Source organism: Triturus cristatus, chromosome 8, assembly GCF_964204655.1.
Source record: "Triturus cristatus chromosome 8, aTriCri1.1, whole genome shotgun sequence".
Lineage (NCBI taxonomy): Eukaryota > Metazoa > Chordata > Amphibia > Caudata > Salamandridae > Triturus > Triturus cristatus.
Genome location: NC_140591.1, coordinates 1364186696 through 1364207337, shown reverse-complemented (window position 1 = coordinate 1364207337; position 20642 = coordinate 1364186696). Strand labels below are relative to the sequence as shown.

Below are 20642 nucleotides of genomic sequence, written 5' to 3'. Positions count from 1 at the left end.
TTTGAAATGGACATCTCTCCCCTTTCATCTTCCTCTTGAAGGTTGTCTGTCACAGGAGGTAGGACTCCCGAAGCTGATTAACCCACAAGATTCATGGGAGTGACCAGAGTTCACACCTGGATGTCAGCCACAGTGATATGTGCATCAAAGGTTAATCCTGGGCCCTCAGCCCTACCCTTTGATTTTCTCCCCTCAGCCTAATCTCCCTCTTCCTGTGATATGTCTAGACCCCTTTCCTTGTGATCTGTCACTGAATCAAAGAGCATTTTGAAGTACACAGGGAGAGCCTGGCTCCCCTTCACACAGTGCGTGTACCACCCAGCCTACAGAAATGCAGCAATATACAATTCTGTCTGGGGGAGATTCCTCTACTCCTCATGTTTTCACAAGGCAGGCCTGGGCTTCCCAAAATGGAACTCAAGGTCCTCCTTGTAATGTACCAGTGCAGGCATCTCTGCACTCAGCATACATTCACAGCACAGTCTATTGGCTAGTATAGGTGTGCCCATGTACCATGCTACCACCAGCATTTCCACATGCAGCACACACCCTCACACTGTTCAGTACTAGTCTCTCTGTACTGCACCAGTGTGTCACTTTAAACACATCCTGCCAGCGCACACATATTTATCATATGCACAATGTCCCCACACTGCACACTCTGTGTAGTGTATGTCTTGCGCGTTCACATGCACTTGGCACGCTTTCACTGTGCACACACTTCTACTTCAACCTGATGTAGACCAAGTGTGAGTTAATTAAACAGCAGCAGCACTTTAAAAAAGGTGAGGGAGCCTGTAGGGCTCACTCCAATGACACGGGGTAAAAAGGACCTGGTCACTACCACTGATCATTGCATGGAATGCTGCCACCAATGCTCTTGTGCTGTTTAACTCCTGGTGAAGACAGTAGAATTCCACTACCATGCGGGTAGCGCTTTGGGTGCCCCTCCCGGTTCAATAAGACCACAATCCAGGAGATGGGCCTATGTCATGGCGCACACGCATGACAAAAATAGAGTTGAGCACTCATGGCAGGGGTACACTTCTTTACCATCCAGAGGACTTTTCCATCCTAACATTATGTATCTTTATTTGTCTATAACTTGATTTACAGATCTCTGGTTATAGAAAGGCTTTTGTTTTAAAATGTCTACATTGTGGCATTTTTTGCATCTAGAATCCTTGCCGTAAAGTTGTGAAGTTTGTGATTTTAAAGAAACAGCCTTAGTACCCAGTACTCCTGCATGTCTACCAATAAGACAGCATCTCGTGTGGGTATATCTATTGTAATGGACAGAAACAGGCAAAAAGCGCGATTGTGTGAAGTGATTGGACTGTTAATGTGGTCCTTTCACGGTTATGATTTTGGCCTGTTCCTGTCTTGTAAAATGAGCTCACTCGCACACACACTGGGTACTGTTTTTATCAGAAGTCTGGGAGCTTTGGATGTATGGGACTTTTGCAGTTTTGAGAAAGTCTGCACTTCTCTGTCACAGAAAATGGGAAACCAATACTTTGACATTTGCAGGGCATCCGGGGCAAAAAAAGGTGCTGAGATTTATAAAAGCCACATCACCCTTGATTCTCTTTGGTCTCTACCCTGACCCTAAACATTGCAGAAATGCCCTATGGAAGCTGATCCATAAAAACATACCTACAGTCTAGTGCTTCGATCCATGCTCAAGCCCATTGAAAGCCCATGCATGTCTGACACACCCACACTCATGAGTCAAAGAGGAACACTGGTCGGGGTTACGTTTTGGCAGAGATATGTTCCTGCTTGTGAGAGGCTGTGTGAGTAACTGTGCATTAAATACAATTGCTAAAAATCTGACAGTCATGTTCAGTGTCTTCTACTGGCCAGCAAGGCAGGCTGATAAAGGTCTGGCACCCAGTGGAAGAAACCTTTTTTGATGCTGAAAATCTATGGTTGTGGTATGTTTCGATATTGCCCAGCGGGTCATACCTCTGGCTAAAAGTCCGGTCCGTAAACGGCACTTTGCATTCAGTTGCTTTCCAAATTTCCCATATACATTGCACTCAGTTTACCGCCTGTGACCACACTAAGCCCATTCAAATCTCATACATGACGGGCACCCCCACACTGGGTAGACCCAGGGAAACAAAGATGGGGATCAAACCTTGGTATGGATATTTTCCTGCAGAACTCTTACAGACATTATGTTGAGTGTGTTCTACCAGCCAGTCAGGAAGAGGGAGGTCTGACTTGCCATGAAATAGTCTTTCGGTTGTACATTTGTATCAACACATATCTGGTATTGTCAGACCTCAGACATTCAGGGCAACATTTAATTGTTTCACGTTCTGGGATTTATGTTTGTCTATTTGCGAAATGCAATAAACTTCCTGCGGTGAGGTACTGATAAAGGACTTGCCCCCCAAGATAGTCCTTAATTTGCCAGAAAAAATATATTTTGTTTGTATGGGTGCACAGAGATAAGCGGTAGATGTGTTTAAACAACCTAACAGCAAAGCTTAAAAATTTTTACAAAAAACAGACATAGCTGCATGTAAAGTCCCTGGCAGTGAAAGGGTTTAAAGGTACTACTAAGATATGAACTAAACATTACAGAATACTACTTTAATACTTCTTACATTAAACAATTGTGCGAAAAAGCTAGTCCTGATTGAACCACGTTGAAAACTGTAGAGGTAACATCAAACATATTTATAAATGGGTTGCCATCCTTTAAGAAATCCTCCTCCTTTTCAGTAAAATATGATTTAAGCAAAACTTGAAATTAATTAGGGTTTTCATCTATGCCCTCTCAAAAAGATTGCATGTCATATTTGTGAATTTATTTCCCCTTTCATTTTTTTAATGTTATTCTTCTTGGAGAAAGGTAGTAGTCATTTATGAGAAATCGTAATATATTCTTTCAGTTGTGCGTTTCTCCAATAACAGTTGGTCCAGATCAGACTTCTGATCAGACTTCTGATGAGACGAGCTAGCATTGCCAAGTGGTATGCACTATTGACCTACTTTATCTTTTTTATTAGATGTGGTGACTTTGTAGATCTCTCAGATGGCCCACACATTCCAAGAACTAGCTTCTGTTTCCAGTATGAAGTAGCAGCAGCTCACAACATTTCCGAAAACGTACCTGAGCTTGTCCGGAGATTCCAGGGGCTTTCTCTACCAAGGCACTTGATGGTAATTTTTTAAAAGCATATTAACACTGAACTATCTGTGAGAATGACCTGTTTTCTGTGTATTTTGTCAAATTATTTAAAATAGACAGTTGCTGTCCCTAGCCGAAGACATCACTTTTATGTGTAATTGAGTAGCTGCTTATGTTCTGTTTAGTCATACATGAAGAGCGTTGTTGAATTATAATTGTATTGTTTATGATCGAGGGGTTCTTTTTTTTAAATTGTCCTGGATATGTACACCTGCAAGTCTTTATTCCTTCTTCATAAATCCATGGTGGGGAAATATAATTAAGCCCTCCATAGATCGTCATACTATAAGACTTGCACATCTAAAGCCTACAATGTTCTTGGTTCCTCCAAGCTGAAGTGTTGGTAAGTAATTCTTCTAGCCAAAAATTGATGTGCTCAGATCTTACATTCCTCAGCCTCCATAAGCTCATGGCCTGACTCAACCAAGAAGCACACCTTATCAGCCAACGTGGGCAAGTTATTAAAACCTGGGAAAGTTTCATCATTGTCCTAAGATGTATTCAAACCCTTGGTGGTGAATCTGTCTTCTTTAGAAGCAGCCTAGTCAATTACGATCTCAGCAAATGGATAATCCCCTAGAACCTCAAACATGCCATAAATTCTTCCAACTTGAATGTCACAGACACAAATCTGGTAAATACATTAAGACCTAGTCTTCAAGGCACCTCTCTTAAGGCCAAACATATAAGCGAAGGTAGGGATTCACAAAACATTATTTCCCATATACGCCTCTCCTTTATTTTACGTGGTAGTAACCTCCCACTTTATTGCCTTAAACTTTTAAATTAGTCTAATTTTTACAGATGGCAGTCACCACACTATATTACCCCTGACTAACGTGCAGGGGTATCACTGTGACTGGTGTATACAAATTAAACATCACAATAAAAAAATAGTGAAAGAACAAGATGACACCTCACGTGCGCACCACCAATAGAGCTCGCTGGTTGGTACTCACCAGCTATGCCCACTTTTTTCATCATTGGTAGCCATCTTGCCTTAAAAAATAATGTGTAGTGTCCAAAACATACAAAAAGTGGTGCTCAAAAATAAGTGAAGTGAATAAATCACATCCCACAAATGCGACCTTGTGAAACTAAAATTAGAATAAGTTGCACTTCGATTGATACCAACTTTATTATTCACTGTGCACTTATTCAAATCGGTTGCCAATCATGCATACCGCTTCATACTGAGCCGACATGTTTCATTGCCACCACAATTTCAAGGCAATTTTATCAGGGCAGTGAGGTCGCCTGGCACCAGTACTGGACACTGACATTTTCCTTTTCATTTACAGGGACTGCCAAATATAAAAACAAAACAGATACATAGCCAATCACTCTCAAAGATTCCTTTTCTACATAGTGTCTGCAACTTTGTTTTCACAGCACTAGCATTTACAGTACCATAAATGAGCCATGGTCCTTCATACCAGCTCTTTTCTTATGTCACTCACACACTGCCTATGCTTAAGGGTAAGCTGAAACATGCGGACGACATCTTTAAAGATCCGGTTCACGCATGAATGCTTATACCAAGGGTGAATAAGAAGTACAAATCTGCACCATCAGACCCAGTTTACATCAAAGGTCAATTACCATTGGATTCTTTAGTGGTTACTTAAACAGGCAAACTCACAAGCATCGGGGGATGCCCCTCCTCCTGACAAGGAATCTAAACTAATAGATGCCTCCGGAAAAAGAATAGATGCACAGGCAGCCAATCATCGGCATATTGCCAATATCCAGGCTGTCTTAGCGAGATATGACAGAGCGCACTACGACGAATTGGAAAAATTGCTCCAATTTCTACCTGATGAACATAAGTCTAAGGCACACGACCTAGTTCAGCAAGGAAAGCTAATTTCAAACACATCTATTAGATGCGCTTTAGATGCAGCTGACACTGCGGCGCGTGCAGTCAACACCAGTGTCTTGTTACAAAGGCCCGCCTGGCTTAGAATTTCAGGTTTTAAACCCAGGCTTCTATCTTAAACTTACCTTTTGATAAAGAGAATCTCTTTGGTCCTGTTGTAGACACTTCCTTAGAGAAGATGAAGACGGACTCAGACGTTGCAAAATCTATGGCAGTCTTACAGTCCCCATCCAATCGGTGTTCTTTTCGTCGCTCTTCTACAGAGGGGCCTCTAAAAACATATCTCCAGACAACACCTCTACATCCTATAAAGGTAACAGTCAGTCAACCTCTTCGAGAGGTTACTTTCGAGGCAGATTTAGAGGCAATAAAGGCAAGGCAAGGGAAGAGGTAAAGGTACCACACCCTTTGCTTCCCCTTCCCACAATGTTTCCACACCGGTCAGGGGGCGTCTCTCAATTCCTCCCCGTCTGGCATACAATAACTTCAGACAGATGGGTTCTAGGAATTATCCAATCTGATTATTGCCTGGAGCTTACCAACAATCCCCCAAACATTCTTCCACGTTCACACAAAATGTTACTAGAGCATTCACACCTCCTCAAATAAGAGGTTCACTCACTTTTGCAAAAAAGAGCTAAAAAGTCCGTACCATTACAGTATCCAGGATCAGGCGTGTACTCCCTATACTTTCTCATACCCAAAAAGGACAGCTCTCTTAGGCCTATATTAGACCTCAGAGTGCTAAATCAATATATTCAATCAGATCATTTTCATCTGGTCACGCTTCAACAAGTGCTCCCACTCCTACAGCAAGGCGACTTTACATCCACTTTAGACTTAAAGGACACATACTTCCATATTCCAATACATCCCGCTCATCGCAAATATCTCAGGTTTGTGGTAGCGGGACAACACTGCCAGTTCAAAGTGCTTCCATTCGGAGTCACCACTGTTCCCTGGGTATTCACCAAATGCCTGGCAGTAGTTGCTTAACACCTGCAGAGACAGAATTTTCATGTATTCCCATACTTGAATGACTGGCTCATCAGAGCCAACTCTTATCCAAAGTGGCTCCTGCACACTCAAATAACACTGCAATTACTTCACGATCTAGGGTTCACACTGAATGTGTTGAATTCCCGTCTCCTGCCCTCCAACACACAATCATATTTGAGAGCCACTCTGAATTCTCAAAAGCTCTAGCCTGTCCCAATGCAGCCAGAATCTACAATATTCAGGCTCTAATCTCTTTCATCCTGACCGGTCACTTCCAGCTCGAGTATACATACAGCTGCTGGGAATGATGGCATCTTGCGTCATAGTAGTTCCCCATGTTTCCCACAGATAGGTCTGTTAGCCACACATCAAAACGCAAAATGCCCAAACTTAGCCTCCGGGTATCCACACCGATTGTCCAAAGGCAGTGCACTATGGATGAACTCGTCAGGGATATTTGCCTACACTTTTCCGCCTCGCCCACTCATTTCACTAGTGGTTCGGAAGCTCAGACAAACATCCCTCACACTGATCCTAGTAGCTCCCACATGGGCCCATCAACCTTGGTTCACTGCCCTGTTGGAGCTCTCAGTAGTTCCTTATCAAAAACTACATCATGGAGACATAAGACATCCAGATCCCAAAGAACTCAACCTAGCCATCTGGCACCTGAAGTCATAGTGTTTGGTTATCTCAACCTTTCACCAGACTGTATGAACATCATTAAGGAGGCCCGAAGGCCTACTACAAGGGCTTGCTACACAGCTAAATGGAAGCGGTTTGTTATAAATTGTAATAACAACCATGTCAACCCGTTAGATGCTTCCATTCAAAATATCATTTGTTACTTACTACACTTGCAGCAGTCAGCATTGGCTTACACATCCATACGCTTATATCTCGCTGCAATAGCTGCATACCTTCAAAATGGACAGCATCTGTCCCTTTTCAGAGTACCTTTTATCAAGGCTTTTCTGGAAAGATTTAAGATTTATTCCACCAAGATTTCCACCTGCTCCAGTGTGGAATCTTAACATTGTCCTTACCAGACTAATAGGTCCACCCTTCTAGTAATTGCATAAATGTGAACTGCAGTTTCTCACTTGGAAGGTTGCTTTCCTCGTTGCTATTACATCACTGAGGAGAGTGGGTGAGCTTCAGGCACTATCCATAGAGGAACCATTTTTCCAACTCCACAAAGACAAAGTGGCTCTTCGCACTAACCCCAAGTTCATACACAAAGTGTGATCTGCCTTTCACATCAATCAATCTGTTGAGTTGCCTGTGTTCTTTCCTCAACCAGATTCAGGGGCAGAACGGGCTCTACACACTTTAGATGTTAAATGAGCTATATTACATAGAGAGAACAAAACCATTTCGTCAAACTGAACAATTCTTTGTGGCTTTTGCTCCACCACACAAAAGCAATCCTATTTCTAAATCTGGTATTGCTCGGTGAATTGTTAAATGTATCCAAACATGCTATGCAAAAGCAAAGAGGACTTTACCAATACCCCCTAGAGCTCATTCCACCCACAAACTAGATGCTACTATGGCTTTCTTAGGAAACATCCCCATAGCTGACATCTGTAAAGCTGCAACATGGTCTACACCGCACACATTCACCAAGCACTATTGTGTAGATGTGTTAGTGAGACAACAAGCTAATGTAGGCCAGGCAGTACTTGAAAACACTTTTTCAGACAACTGCAACAGCTGCGAGTTAGCCACCGCTTTGGGAGAATACTGCTGTATAGTCAATGCAAAGCATGTGATCCACAGTTCACATGCCTCGAACGGATAATGTTACTTACCCAGTAAACATCTGTTCTTGTCATGTAGATCTGTAGATACACATGCGCCCACCTGCCTCCCCGGATACCTATACCTGTTGCAGTTCTTCTTACTTACATACATACACATGGACATCTCTATTCTACCTTTACTAACTCCATTCTTACCCTCTGCGGGAAAACAATCTAACAATGGAGTCGATGCCCATGCGCACTATCAATGAAAGGAGGAGTCACCTACCTCGTGACTGGAAATACTTCCTCGAAGAAAAACAACTTGCAAACATCCGGACCCAACACTAGATGGCAGGAGTATGCAAAGCATATGAATCTACAGCTCTACATGCCATGAACAGAGGCTTACTGGGTCAGTAAAATTATCCTTTCGAGTGCGCACAGAAAACTATTTCCAATTTGCAGCATTTCAGAACTAAATCCAATGCCTGGTCTTCAACTTCAAGCACTGCCACTACATGAAATCTTTTCTGTGGCTCCCTAACAAAGAGCACACAGACTTCATAGAATTCTCAGTAGCTCAAAGGACAATACTTGTGCAAACAACCCTCAATTTCAGTAAAGTCAAAGAATCTCATTGGCTTAGTTGGCAGCTAAGGCATTCCTGCTAGAAGCTCTGTCACTCTAAAAGATGGCAACCCTACACCTTGAAAGCTTTTACTCTAGAATTCCATGCCACTGCAACAACCCCCCCCCCCCGCACTAGGCTCCATAAACTTCTGCAAAGTAGTGAAGCCTCATACTGTCACTAACTCTTTCAGGATTCTTGCTTGCTTACCCCTATTTTTCCTCTACTTCTTTAACCTGTAAAAGTGGTTGTGGTGGCTATCCAGCAGCACTTACCTCTAAATAGAATTAAAACATTTTAAACCATATATGTGCACAGTGCAGCAATATAGACTTGGGTTCTTGGTGACTTCTAAGCAAATGATCCCAGTGCTTAATAACTTATCGTAGAGGATTATTCCTCTTGCGCATGATCAGCATAGCTGGGCACTTTCTGAGCCATTTCTGTGGTTCCTGCCTTTCCATTATCAGTTCTATCTACTCATTTGTTAATTTCTTTATCCTCGCTTTTTTTCTCTGCCCTATTACCTAAGGTTGCTTTCGATAGTCACTTTTTTTGCCACCTCTTATAGTCTTCCAGTTCTTATAGTCCTTTCCTCACTTTCTATCGCCACTACTTTCTAACTCTTCCATCTGTTCTTTTCTCTGACAACTCTTCTGTGTATCCTCTTTACAATTTGTCTGTCTTCCACTTGATATTTTGTTTCAACTTATCGCCTCTCTCTGTAACACTGTTCTTTTCACTATTTTTATTACTTTTATTTTCTATTCACCTTACGACTTACCATGTATGTTTTTTTCTTGTAGCCATATCTTCCTTTTCTGCCCCTTTCCAGATACCACTTTGTCGCTATAGTCTTTTCTCTTTGACTTTGCTTTTCGTCTTCAGTGTTACAGGTATTTTTTTGTATTCCCTGTTCCTGTATTCTCCTCTTTTTTATTACTGTTCACACTATTGATGACATCACAGAAGGTGCTTTACACCGCTACTTCCTAGAATCCACTTGCCTCAAACTTTGTCCCACAAAGCTATTAGAGCAGTGATTGTCCTCATGCAATCCTTAAGTTGAGCGGTAAAGGCTGCTGAACAGATAGCTCACTTCTATGGTTGCCAGCAGCTCACCACAATCCTATGCATAATTTCCATTCAAACTACATTTTTCATGGACATTTATTTCTCTTTTTATTCACAGCTAAAAGAAAACACTTTGCATAGGCAACCTGTTATTACAATTGACAGTTTTGTGTCTCTCCTTTTTTTGTGTTCAGGATGCCCACATTAAGCTAGTAATATTCTAGTTTTTTTTGGATTAATAAAGATTGTTATGCCTGAGAACCAGTGTTACATGTTTGTAACTTGAAATTCCGGACCAGCCTTCAAAATACCTAGGTCTATCCGTACCTAGCAGACAACATGCCTTTTACTGATCTCGTCTGTGGGTCAGCAGAGTATAGAAATGTTCATTGTAGTGTGAATTTATTCGGAAAAAAAATTAGTGATGTTGTTGAGAGTATTTCATCCAGTATTGAAGTTTTTGTCTTTGCAAGGTGAATCCATGTAGTCTCTTTTGCACCTTGCCGTTTTGCATGTGGTGGAACTGCCAAAAAGCTGATTATCGGCGGCAGGAGTGGCATCCTTTGGTAGCTAGTGCTACGTAGTCGTTCCATGGGGCCTTGTGTTCCCAAACCTGAAATTATTGGGTGCAGGCATATCAGGCCCAATTTTACAGGGAGCGTTTACCCATCTAGTAAAACCACTTGGAACTTCAGGGCAGGGGTTGCAGGCACAGCCAATACTGTTTCCTATCGTTAGTGGCTCTTCTGGTATTACAACTTTTGGCTTCTGGTCATCTATGAAATACTTTGGAATATGAAAGTTATGGTTTCTCTTTGGTTTCAGGGAGATAGTCTTGCTTTACATTTGTTAGGCATTGCTTGTTTTCCCAGGCAGAGGAAGAAAGGATATTGGCTAATTTCTGCTCTCCCAATTTTTTCTTAACTGTTAAGTGTTTGTGTTTCTCGGTTAGTCCTTCTTATCCCTTTGTTTTGATTGCCAAGAAGATGAGTGGCTGACTTCAGATAGGAAAGCAATCCACCCAATGTATTTCTTTAGGTAATCGATTTGTTGAAAATAATTCTCTTCCAGGGGATCCTCATCAATAGTCATAAGCACTGAATATTCCTGCCCATGCACTGGGACCCCGCAAAACTAGTCTGAAAGAAACACGTTAGTTAGATTCCTCACCTTAGAATATCCCCAGGCGTCAGACTGGATCCGGAAGATTTTTCGTCAGCAATACCCCTTGCGCGTCGCTAGGCGTCGTCTGCGGCTCCGCGTCCGTCGTCGGCGTCGTGCGCCGGAATGACGTCGTCGGAGTACTTAGACGCCGCCCTCGCGCGCTGACGTCAGTTCTTCTTTTTTCCGCGCCAGTAAGCGCAGATCCGGGAGAGCTACCCCTTTAGTCAATTTTTGACTAACTTTTTTGATCCTTTTTGATCTTGTCTCGACTCCGGTGCCGGTAGGATGCCTGGTTTTAAAGCCTGTGCTGACTGTAGCCGCTTGATGTCGGTTACGGACCATCACCGCCGGTGTCTTTACTGCTTAGGCCTCGACCACGACGCGGAGTCGTGTTCGGACTGCAAGGCCCTGACCTCGAAGGCTAGACGGGAGCGGTCCCGTAAGCTTCTCGAGATTCGCCACTCGGCTCCGTGCGCCTCTCGATCCCGGTCCAGGAGGAGGTCCAAGGATCGGTCGCGGAGCCGCAGCCGACGTCACCATCGGTCGTCGGGATCCAAGTCTTAGGGTAAGTCGAAGCATTCCAAGAAGTCCAAGAGGCGACACCGCTCTTCGGACTCCCCTCGCCGGTCGCGTGACTCGGCCGAGGGTCATGGTGGTTCCACCCCCGCGGCTCCGGCTGGGCCGCAGGCGCCGCGCAAGTCCCCATACCCACCGGTCCCTGGGACTGACGCGACGCCGGCGGAAGTCAGTGCCTTCCTCTCGGCCATGAGGAGCCTGGCTCTGCCGTCGACGCCCGCTGGCGCGCCTTCGGGCCCCGCGGACCCTTGCCTGCCGGCGGCTCCGGCGCCGTTGACGGCTCCGGCCTCGACTCCGCAAGCGCCCAAGGGACCCGTTCCCAAGTCCCCGCCGATGCCGGTCGACCTCGTAACGCCTCCTCTGCCGGCGTCGACACCGGTACCACCCCCGACGCCGACGTCGACTCCGCTCGACGTCGAGCCGCAGTTCAGCCCCACTCCGGGCCCGGCGTTCGGCGCCGCTGGAGACACATTATGTCTATCGCCCGGCTCCGTTCCTTCCTCCTGTATACCAGGAATCGGATGATGGGGACAACTGGGAGGGATCCGAGGATCCTATGGCCCTTCAGGCTCAAATGTCACAGGACTGGGCAGATGAACTGGGGGAGGCCAGTGGCCTGGATACCTCTCCGGACACTGGATTTGTCTCTCCTCCGACTGTGGCTTCGGAGGAGGGCGCTGCTTTCTCTGTGGTGCTGCGCAAGGCGGCCGCAGCCCTTGGGCTCGAGCTGCCTGCCGTGGCTGTGAGGACTAACGTCCTTACTGAGGTGCTTCAGTCTGCAGCAAGCTCCACTGAGCCTCTGCTGCAATTCAATGAGGCCCTCATTGACGTTCTACAGGGCACCTGGTCCAAGCCCTCCACAGTTCCTCCTGTGGACAGGAACGTCGCCAGGCGCCACCGCCCTGCTCCGGGCGACCCCAGTTTTCTGTCCCAACACCCTACCCCTGAGAGCCTGGTTATCCAGGCCTCTACCTCCCAATCCTCCTTCCCGACCGCCCCGCCGGACCGGGATTCCAAGAGACTGGAACAGTTTGGCAAGAAGCTGTTCTCCTCCCTTAGTTTGGGCCTGCGGTCTTTGAACACCGCCTGTCTCTTGGACCGTTATTCCCACTCTCTGTGGGATGCGGTGGAGGACGTGCTGCCCCTGTGTCCGGAGGAGGTCCGGACACGACTTACCCAGGCTCTGGCCGAATGGAGGGATGCAGCGCGACATGCTATCCGATGTGGGCTTGACACTACGGACTCGCTGGGTAGGGCCATTTCTACCACAGTGGCGCTTAGACGTCACGCCTGGCTGCGGTCCACGTCATTTTCGGGCGATGTCCAGAGCACTCTCATAGACATGCCCTTTGATGGCACTCGCCTTTTTGGCGAGAAAGCGGACAGTGCGCTGAATCGCTTTAAGGACTCCGGGGCTACGGCCAAGTTCTTGGGCCTCTCGGCCCCGCGGTCGCAAACTTCCGCCTTTCGCCCCTTTCGTGGCCAAGGAAGGGGTGCCTCCTCACGTGCGCCTAGCCACCAGCCGCAGAACCAACCTGCGCGCGGTCCCGGACGTGGTTTCCGCCGAGGCGGTTCTGGAGGACGACGAGGTCAGCCCACATCCACCCCGGCAGCATCCGCCTCAAAGCCTTCCTAGTCCGAGCTTTCAGGCCCATTCCACGCCAGTGGGCGGCAGAGTTCGCCATCACCTGCTCCACTGGCGGTCCATCACATCGGACAGGTGGGTGCTGCAAATCGTCTGAAGGGGCTACTCCCTCCCCTTCGAGACGACCCCTCCAGCCATGCCACCGCAGCACCACCGTATCTCGGGGGATCATTTGAATCTTCTCCACGAGGAAGTTTCGGCCCTCTTGGCCAAGGGGGCCGTCGAGCGCGTTCCGAGCCCTGAAGTAGGTCGTGGTTGTTATTCCCACTACTTTCTGGTTCCCAAGAAGGGCAAAGGGGGCCTACGCCCTATCTTGGACCTCCGGAACGTCAATGCCTTCCTCCGGAAGGAAAGGTTCAAGATGTTAACTTTGGCTCAGGTTCTAGCTGCCCTAGACCCCGGAGACTGGATGGTAGCGTTGGACTTGCAGGACGCATATTTCCACATCCCCGTCCTGCCGGCCCACCGGCGTTACCTGCGGTTCACGGTGGGCCAAGAGCACTTTCAGTTTACCGTGCTCCCCTTCGGCCTCACCAGTGCCCCTCGGGTGTTCACGAAAGTGATGGCCGTGGTCGCAGCTCATCTGCGCAGATCAGGGGTTCCAGTCTTCCCCTATCTCGACGACTGGTTGTTGAAGGCGGGCTCGCCCCAGACAGTCGTCTCCCACCTCCAGACTACGGCGGATCTCCTGCATTTGCTGGGATTTTCCATCAACGTGCCGAAGTCACACCTGAGTCCCTCTCAGAAGCTCCTCTTCATCGGAGCGGTTCTCGATTCGGCGCAGTTCCGGGTCCATCCACCGGAACAGCGGGTCCGGGATATACAGGCCCTGATTCCCATCTTTCGGCCTCTATCCTGGGTTTTGGTCAGGCTAGTGTTGCGGCTTCTGGGGCTGATAGCCTCCTGCATCCTACTAGTGCATCAAGCCAGGCGGCGCATGCGGGCTCTGCAATGGGACCTGAAGTTTCAGTGGGCCCAGCATCACGGCAACCTGTCCGACCATGTCTTGATCTCGGAGGGCACTGCACAGCAGTTGCAGTGGTGGCTCACGGACCGCGATTGGGTCAAGGGCAAGAGCCTCTCCCTTCCCCAACCGGAGCATGTCGTAGTGACAGATGCGTCCCTCCTGGGATGGGGTGGCCATATGGGAGAGGCGGAGATCAGAGGCCTCTGGTCTCCGGCGGAGCGTCGTCTCCACATCAACCTGTTGGAGTTGAGAGCGATCCGACTTGCACTGAAAGCCTTCCTTCCCTCTGTCAGGGGAAGTGTCGTGCAGGTGTTCACGGACAACACCACCGCCATGTGGTATTGCAACAAACAGGGCGGGGTGGGGTCGTGGACCCTTTGTCAGGAGGCTCTGCGCCTCTGGACATGGCTGGAACACCAGGGCATCACCCTAGTGGTTCTACATCTGGCGGGCTCTCTGAACGCCAGAGCAGACAAACTCGGCCGCCGGTGCATGATGGATCACGAATGGCGTCTGAACTCTGAAGTGGCGCAAGGTCTCTTTCAGCAGTGGGGAGAGCCTTGGTTAGATCTATTCGCCACCGAAGAGAACGCGCAATGTCAGCAGTTCTGCACCTTGGAATTTCCAAGGCGGCACTTGCTCGGCGACGCTTTTCGTCATGAGTGGAGTTGCGGTCTGTTGTACGCCTTTCCGCCTATACCACTTCTGCCCAGAGTGCTGAAGAAGATCAGGCACGACCGGGCCCAAGTCATCTTGGTGGCTCCGGATTGGGCACGAAGGTACTGGTATCCCGAGCTACTCAGTATGTTGACCGATCCTCCGATACGTCTGCCCCTTCGGGAGGATCTTCTGTCGCAGCAGCAGGGGACGGTCCTCCACCCGAACCTGTCCAGCCTCCACCTCCATGCGTGGAGATTGAGCGGCGGCAGTTGATGCCATTTGACTTGCCTCCTGAAGTCTGTGATATCATTCTGGCAGCCAGGCGTCCCTCCACAAAGACGGTATATGCCTGCCGGTGGAACAAATTTGTGGCATGGTGCACAGCAAAGGCTGTGGATCCCCTTTCCGCTCCTCTTTCTGAGGTTCTACTGTTTCTTCTTTCTTTGGCCCGGCAGGGCTCTGCCCTGGGCACCCTGAAAGGTTATCTTGCTGCCATCTCTGCCTTCTTGCGGCTTCCTGATCAGCCTTCTCTTTTCAAGTCCCCTGTAGTTACACGCTTTCTAAAAGGCATTACTCACACGTTCCCTCCTGTCCCTTTTGTAATGCCTCAGTGGGACTTGAATCTTGTTCTCACATTTCTAATGTGCGCTCCCTTTGAGCCTCTTCATAATTGTCCTCTTCGTCTGCTGACGCTTAAGACTGCTTTTCTAGTAGCCATCACCTCGGCTAGACGGGTGAGTGAGCTTCAGGCTTTATCTTCAAAGCCTCCTTTTCTCTCTGTTCATCCGGACAAGGTTGTCCTTCGGCCTCGTCCCTCCTTTCTTCCGAAAGTGGTGACTCCATTTCATCTTGGGCAGTCTGTCACCTTGCCCACCTTCTTTCCGCCTCCGCATCCTTCCAAAGAGGAAGAGAGGCTCCACCGTCTGGACCCAAAACGTGCGCTCTCCTTTTATCTGGACCGCACAAAGCAGTTCCGGGTGGACGACCAACTTTTCGTTGGATACGTGGGTGCTAAGAAGGGGAAAGCTGTGCACAAACGGACCATCTCTCGGTGGGTCGTTTTGTGCATCAAAATTTGTTATTCCTTGGCAAAAAAGGACCCTCCTGTTGGGCTGCGCGCCCATTCTACTCGGGCCACAGCGGCTACTACTGCTTTGGGACGGGGTGTCCCTTTGCAGGACATCTGTCAGGCGGCGACGTGGGCTTAGCTACACACGTTTGCCAGGCATTATTGCCTTGACAGCCAAGTCCGGAGGGATGGCTTCTTTGGCCGTTCTGTCCTCCAGGACTTTCTGGTGTGATCTTGGTTCGCAGACCCACCACCGGGGATGGTGTTGCTTGGGTATCTATTCTAAGGTGAGGAATCTAACTAACGTATTTCTTTCAGATGAACAAGTTACTTACCTTCGGTAACGATGTATCTGTAAGAAACATTAGTTAGTTAGATTCCTCACCGACCCACCCATCCTCCCCGTTCTGCGAACTGACATCTAGGGTTAAGGTTATCCTTTTCAGGCCCCTAGATTTTATTTTTGGCACCAGTGTCGGTCTTTGCATGGCTCTGCGTTTCTGGCGCGGAAAGCTATGTACAAGAACTGACGTCAGCGCGCGAGGGCGGCGTCTAAGTACTCCGACGACGTCATTCCGGCGCACGACGCCGACGACGGACGCGGAGCCGCAGACGACGCCTAGCGACGCGCAAGGGGTATTGCTGACGAAAAATCTTCCGGATCCAGTCTGACGCCTGGGGATATTCTAAGGTGAGGAATCTAACTAACTAATGTTTCTTACAGATACATCGTTACCGAAGGTAAGTAACTTGTTCTACAAAATTATATATGAAAACCTATATATACAGCTATATATATATAGCTGTATATATAGGTTAGACAAAAAGGCTAATCAATACACTGACAAACACTATTTTAGCAACCATATACTATAAAAATATAGACAACAGGAGGAAAAGTATCACTTGAACTCTCTTTAATGAGTAGGATCCAAAAACTCCATCTGGAAAACAGCAGTCATTATTAGCTTATAAGCTGCATTGAACACCACTCACATAGAAAATAAAAGTAATTGTAAACATAAAAACTGGCCATGCCTTTAAGGCTTTCCAGCTTCCCATCATGCCTCAGGGGTGACAGAGGAAGAAGGGGAAAAGCGTAAACCAAGCCCCCTGACAGTTCATCAAAAGGGCATTCCCTCTCGACCCTGGCCAGTAGAACCTTGACGCAAAGTCGCAGCATTTTTTGTTTGTCTCGTCTGCGAAAAGATCGATGTTTGGACGACCCCAGAGAGTTCAAGTGATATTTTCCTCCTGTTGACTATATTTTTATACAATATGGTTGCTAAAATAGTGTTTGTCAGTGCGTTGATCAGCCTTTTCGTCTTATTGGAGGCTGCATTGATGTGAGGAAAAAATATATATGTATATATGTATATATGTATGTGTATATATATATGTATATATATATATATATATATATATATATATATATATATATATCCCAACGATATCTCCTTCAACCTTCAAAGAAGTGCACCGACACTTGGCAGAGTTTCGTCTCAAATTCATTTAATGGTGAGACAGCACGAAGGAAAGCAGCAGTTAATCCCAACGTTTCTGCTCTATCGAGCCTTGATCACGGGAGGCAGTCTCTTTTCAAAATGACCCACGTGGTTTGCACTTATATCTGATTCACATGGGCCGTATTTTCACTAAGAGCGCGCACAGGGAAAGTCTTTAAATTTTAAAGGTGAAACAGCGCTGTCTTTTCTTTTGCAGATGACAAAATGCGCAAACACTTCTTCGTAAACTAATTTCCCCAGCGCTAAAAGCCAAGTCCGCCAGCTGACACAGTTCGTAATTTCAGTCTCACCCACTGTACTGAGACGCTTCTCTAGCCAGCAGTACCGGAAAGATTTCCTCTGCTCCCAACTTGCCACGCACAGCGAAGACATTCACAGAGGGCAAGCAGGTCAGGCTTCAAACAATAAATCCAGCCACAGTGCCCCACGACACAAGCCTGAACCTTCAAGGGCGGCCAGTACATTCCAGCGCGGGGCTTCTGGTAAAATATCCCAACGATATCTCCTTCAACCTTCAAAGAAGTGCACCGACACTTGGCAGAGTTTCGTCTCAAATTCATTTAATGGTGAGACAGCACGAAGGAAAGCAGCAGTTAATCCCAACGTTTCTGCTCTATCGAGCCTTGATCACGGGAGGCAGTCTCTTTTCAAAATGACCCACGTGGTTTGCACTTATATCTGATTCACATGGGCCGTATTTTCACTAAGAGCGCGCACAGGGAAAGTCTTTAAATTTTAAAGGTGAAACAGCGCTGTCTTTTCTTTTGCAGATGACAAAGAAGTGCACCGACACTTGGCAGAGTTTCGTCTCAAATTCAACTCGATAGAGCAGAAACGTTGGGATTAACTGCTGCTTTCCTTCGTGCTGTCTCAGCATTAAATGAATTTGAGACGAAACTCTGCCAAGTGTCGGTGCACTTCTTTGAAGGTTGAAGGAGATATCGTTGGGATATTTTACCAGAAGCCCCGCGCTGGAATGTACTGGCCGCCCTTGAAGGTTCAGGCTTGTGTCGTGGGGCACTGTGGCTGGATTTATTGTTTGAAGCCTGACCTGCTTGCCCTCTGTGAATGTCTTCGCTGTGCGTGGCAAGTTGGGAGCAGAGGAAATCTTTCCGGTACTGCTGGCTAGAGAAGCGTCTCAGTACAGTGGGTGAGACTGAAATTACGAACTGTGTCAGCTGGCGGACTTGGCTTTTAGCGCTGGGGAAATTAGTTTACGAAGAAGTGTTTGCGCATTTTGTCATCTGCAAAAGAAAAGACAGCGCTGTTTCACCTTTAAAATTTAAAGACTTTCCCTGTGCGCGCTCTTAGTGAAAATACGGCCCATGTGAATCAGATATAAGTGCAAACCACGTGGGTCATTTTGAAAAGAGACTGCCTCCCGTGATCAAGGCTCGATAGAGCAGAAACGTTGGGATTAACTGCTGCTTTCCTTCGTGCTGTCTCACCATTAAATGAATTTGAGACGAAACTCTGCCAAGTGTCGGTGCACTTCTTTGAAGGTTGAAGGAGATATCGTTGGGATATTTTACCAGAAGCCCCGCGCTGGAATGTACTGGCCGCCCTTGAAGGTTCAGGCTTGTGTCGTGGGGCACTGTGGCTGGATTTATTGTTTGAAGCCTGACCTGCTTGCCCTCTGTGAATGTCTTCGCTGTGCGTGGCAAGTTGGGAGCAGAGGAAATCTTTCCGGTACTGCTGGCTAGAGAAGCGTCTCAGTACAGTGGGTGAGACTGAAATTACGAACTGTGTCAGCTGGCGGACTTGGCTTTTAGCGCTGGGGAAATTAGTTTACGAAGAAGTGTTTGCGCATTTTGTCATCTGCAAAAGAAAAGACAGCGCTGTTTCACCTTTAAAATTTAAAGACTTTCCCTGTGCGCGCTCTTAGTGAAAATACGGCCCATGTGAATCAGATATAAGTGCAAACCACGTGGGTCATTTTGAAAAGAGACTGCCTCCCGTGATCAAGGCTCGATAGAGCAGAAACGTTGGGATTAACTGCTGCTTTCCTTCGTGCTGTCTCACCATTAAATGAATTTGAGACGAAACTCTGCCAAGTGTCGGTGCACTTCTTTGAAGGTTGAAGGAGATATCGTTGGGATATTTTACCAGAAGCCCCGCGCTGGAATGTACTGGCCGCCCTTGAAGGTTCAGGCTTGTGTCGTGGGGCACTGTGGCTGGATATATATATATATATATATATATATATATATATATATAGCTGTATATATATGTTTTCATATATAATTTTTCATAGTTTTCTGGGGTCCCTGCGTATGGGCAGGAATATTCAGTGCTTATGACTTTGAGGATACCCCTGGAAAAGAACTAGGATTACAGGTAAGTAACTTATCCTTCTTGCTTTCTAAAAGAGTTTTGGGGTGCTGAAGACCAATTTGGTTCAGTGTCTGTGGTTTCAATTTTCCATGTTGGCTGTCACATTATCCAGTTAAAATGCCAATTCTTTCCTCTTAAGCCTTTCAGTGTGTTTGTCTCTAGTTCCAGCAGACATTGCTCTCTTTCACAACACTGTTGTCATAATCAAGCAATCTCCTGTTTCTAACCACTGATAACGTTGTATGTAGTAAGTCAGTGTATCTTCTTTTTGTTTCTTGGGATGCGGCTTAGGATCATATTGAAAACAATGTAAGGCAGTAGCCTTGAATTTTTGGAACTATGTTCATTCCTGTTCAAACAGTCCTCTTTCCTCCATTTGCGTCCTACCCTCCTTCGGATGACTAGGCCCAAAAGGAGCTGTGTATCCTGAATGCTAGATCTGTATGCATTCGAAATTGGGTGCCCAGGGAATTATATTTTTAAGAAACAAGCCACCCCTGGTAAGAATAAGGTATTAAGGTGGACAATTGGTTCCTGGTAGGTGTTCACCACTGCAGTACTGATGTGATAGTTTTGACAGATAGGCAGCAGTAGTCAAATGAGTCTTGCTTTAAACAAACCAGCAGAATCTAAAAGAAAGTTTAATTCCTTACCTATCGTAACTAGTGTGAAGTCCAAGATCATGTGGGTCAACTCACGTTAGATGAAAACTACAAGGCTAGCAGACAAAAGATACTCAGGAAATAGTATTTTTATATTAACTGCTTCTCACGTCATAGTAAATTGTATTCTTATGGCCATGTTAGTTGAGCTCCTCTGCTTATGGGGTGTATGGTACAGCCCATTTCCTTAGCTATAGTTCAGCTTACTTGACCATGTCGTAGAGGCATGTATCCTTGGCTGTCAGAAGCACTTGATGACAGTGTTGGTTATTTCTGTGATTCTGGGACGCCTCCTCAGTTACTGGAAGGAGAGTGGATATGCTTGCTGAACCATTCCAGCGGCCCGTCATTCTAACAAGGGAGACTTTGAGTCTCTCACTGGAATCTATTCTCTATACTCACAACTTTGCAGGATACCCAAGTATAGCAGTTACTGTGTCATGCATACAACACAAGGTAGAAGTAGAACCACTGCCTTGAAATTTACTTTTCGTATATTGTTCCAG

General features: G+C 46.7%; 1 protein-coding gene across 2 annotated transcripts in view; it reads left to right on the top strand.

Moving 5' to 3' along the window:
• MRPL39 (mitochondrial ribosomal protein L39) overlaps positions 1-20642 on the top strand; it is a 104981-nt gene that overhangs the window by 74631 nt on the left and 9708 nt on the right. For both annotated transcript variants that reach the window (XM_085620547.1, XM_085620548.1), the window contains exon 8: positions 3024-3177. In XM_085620547.1, the coding sequence (XP_085476673.1) occupies positions 3024-3177 (154 nt within the window). The remainder of the gene's footprint in view (positions 1-3023; positions 3178-20642) is intronic.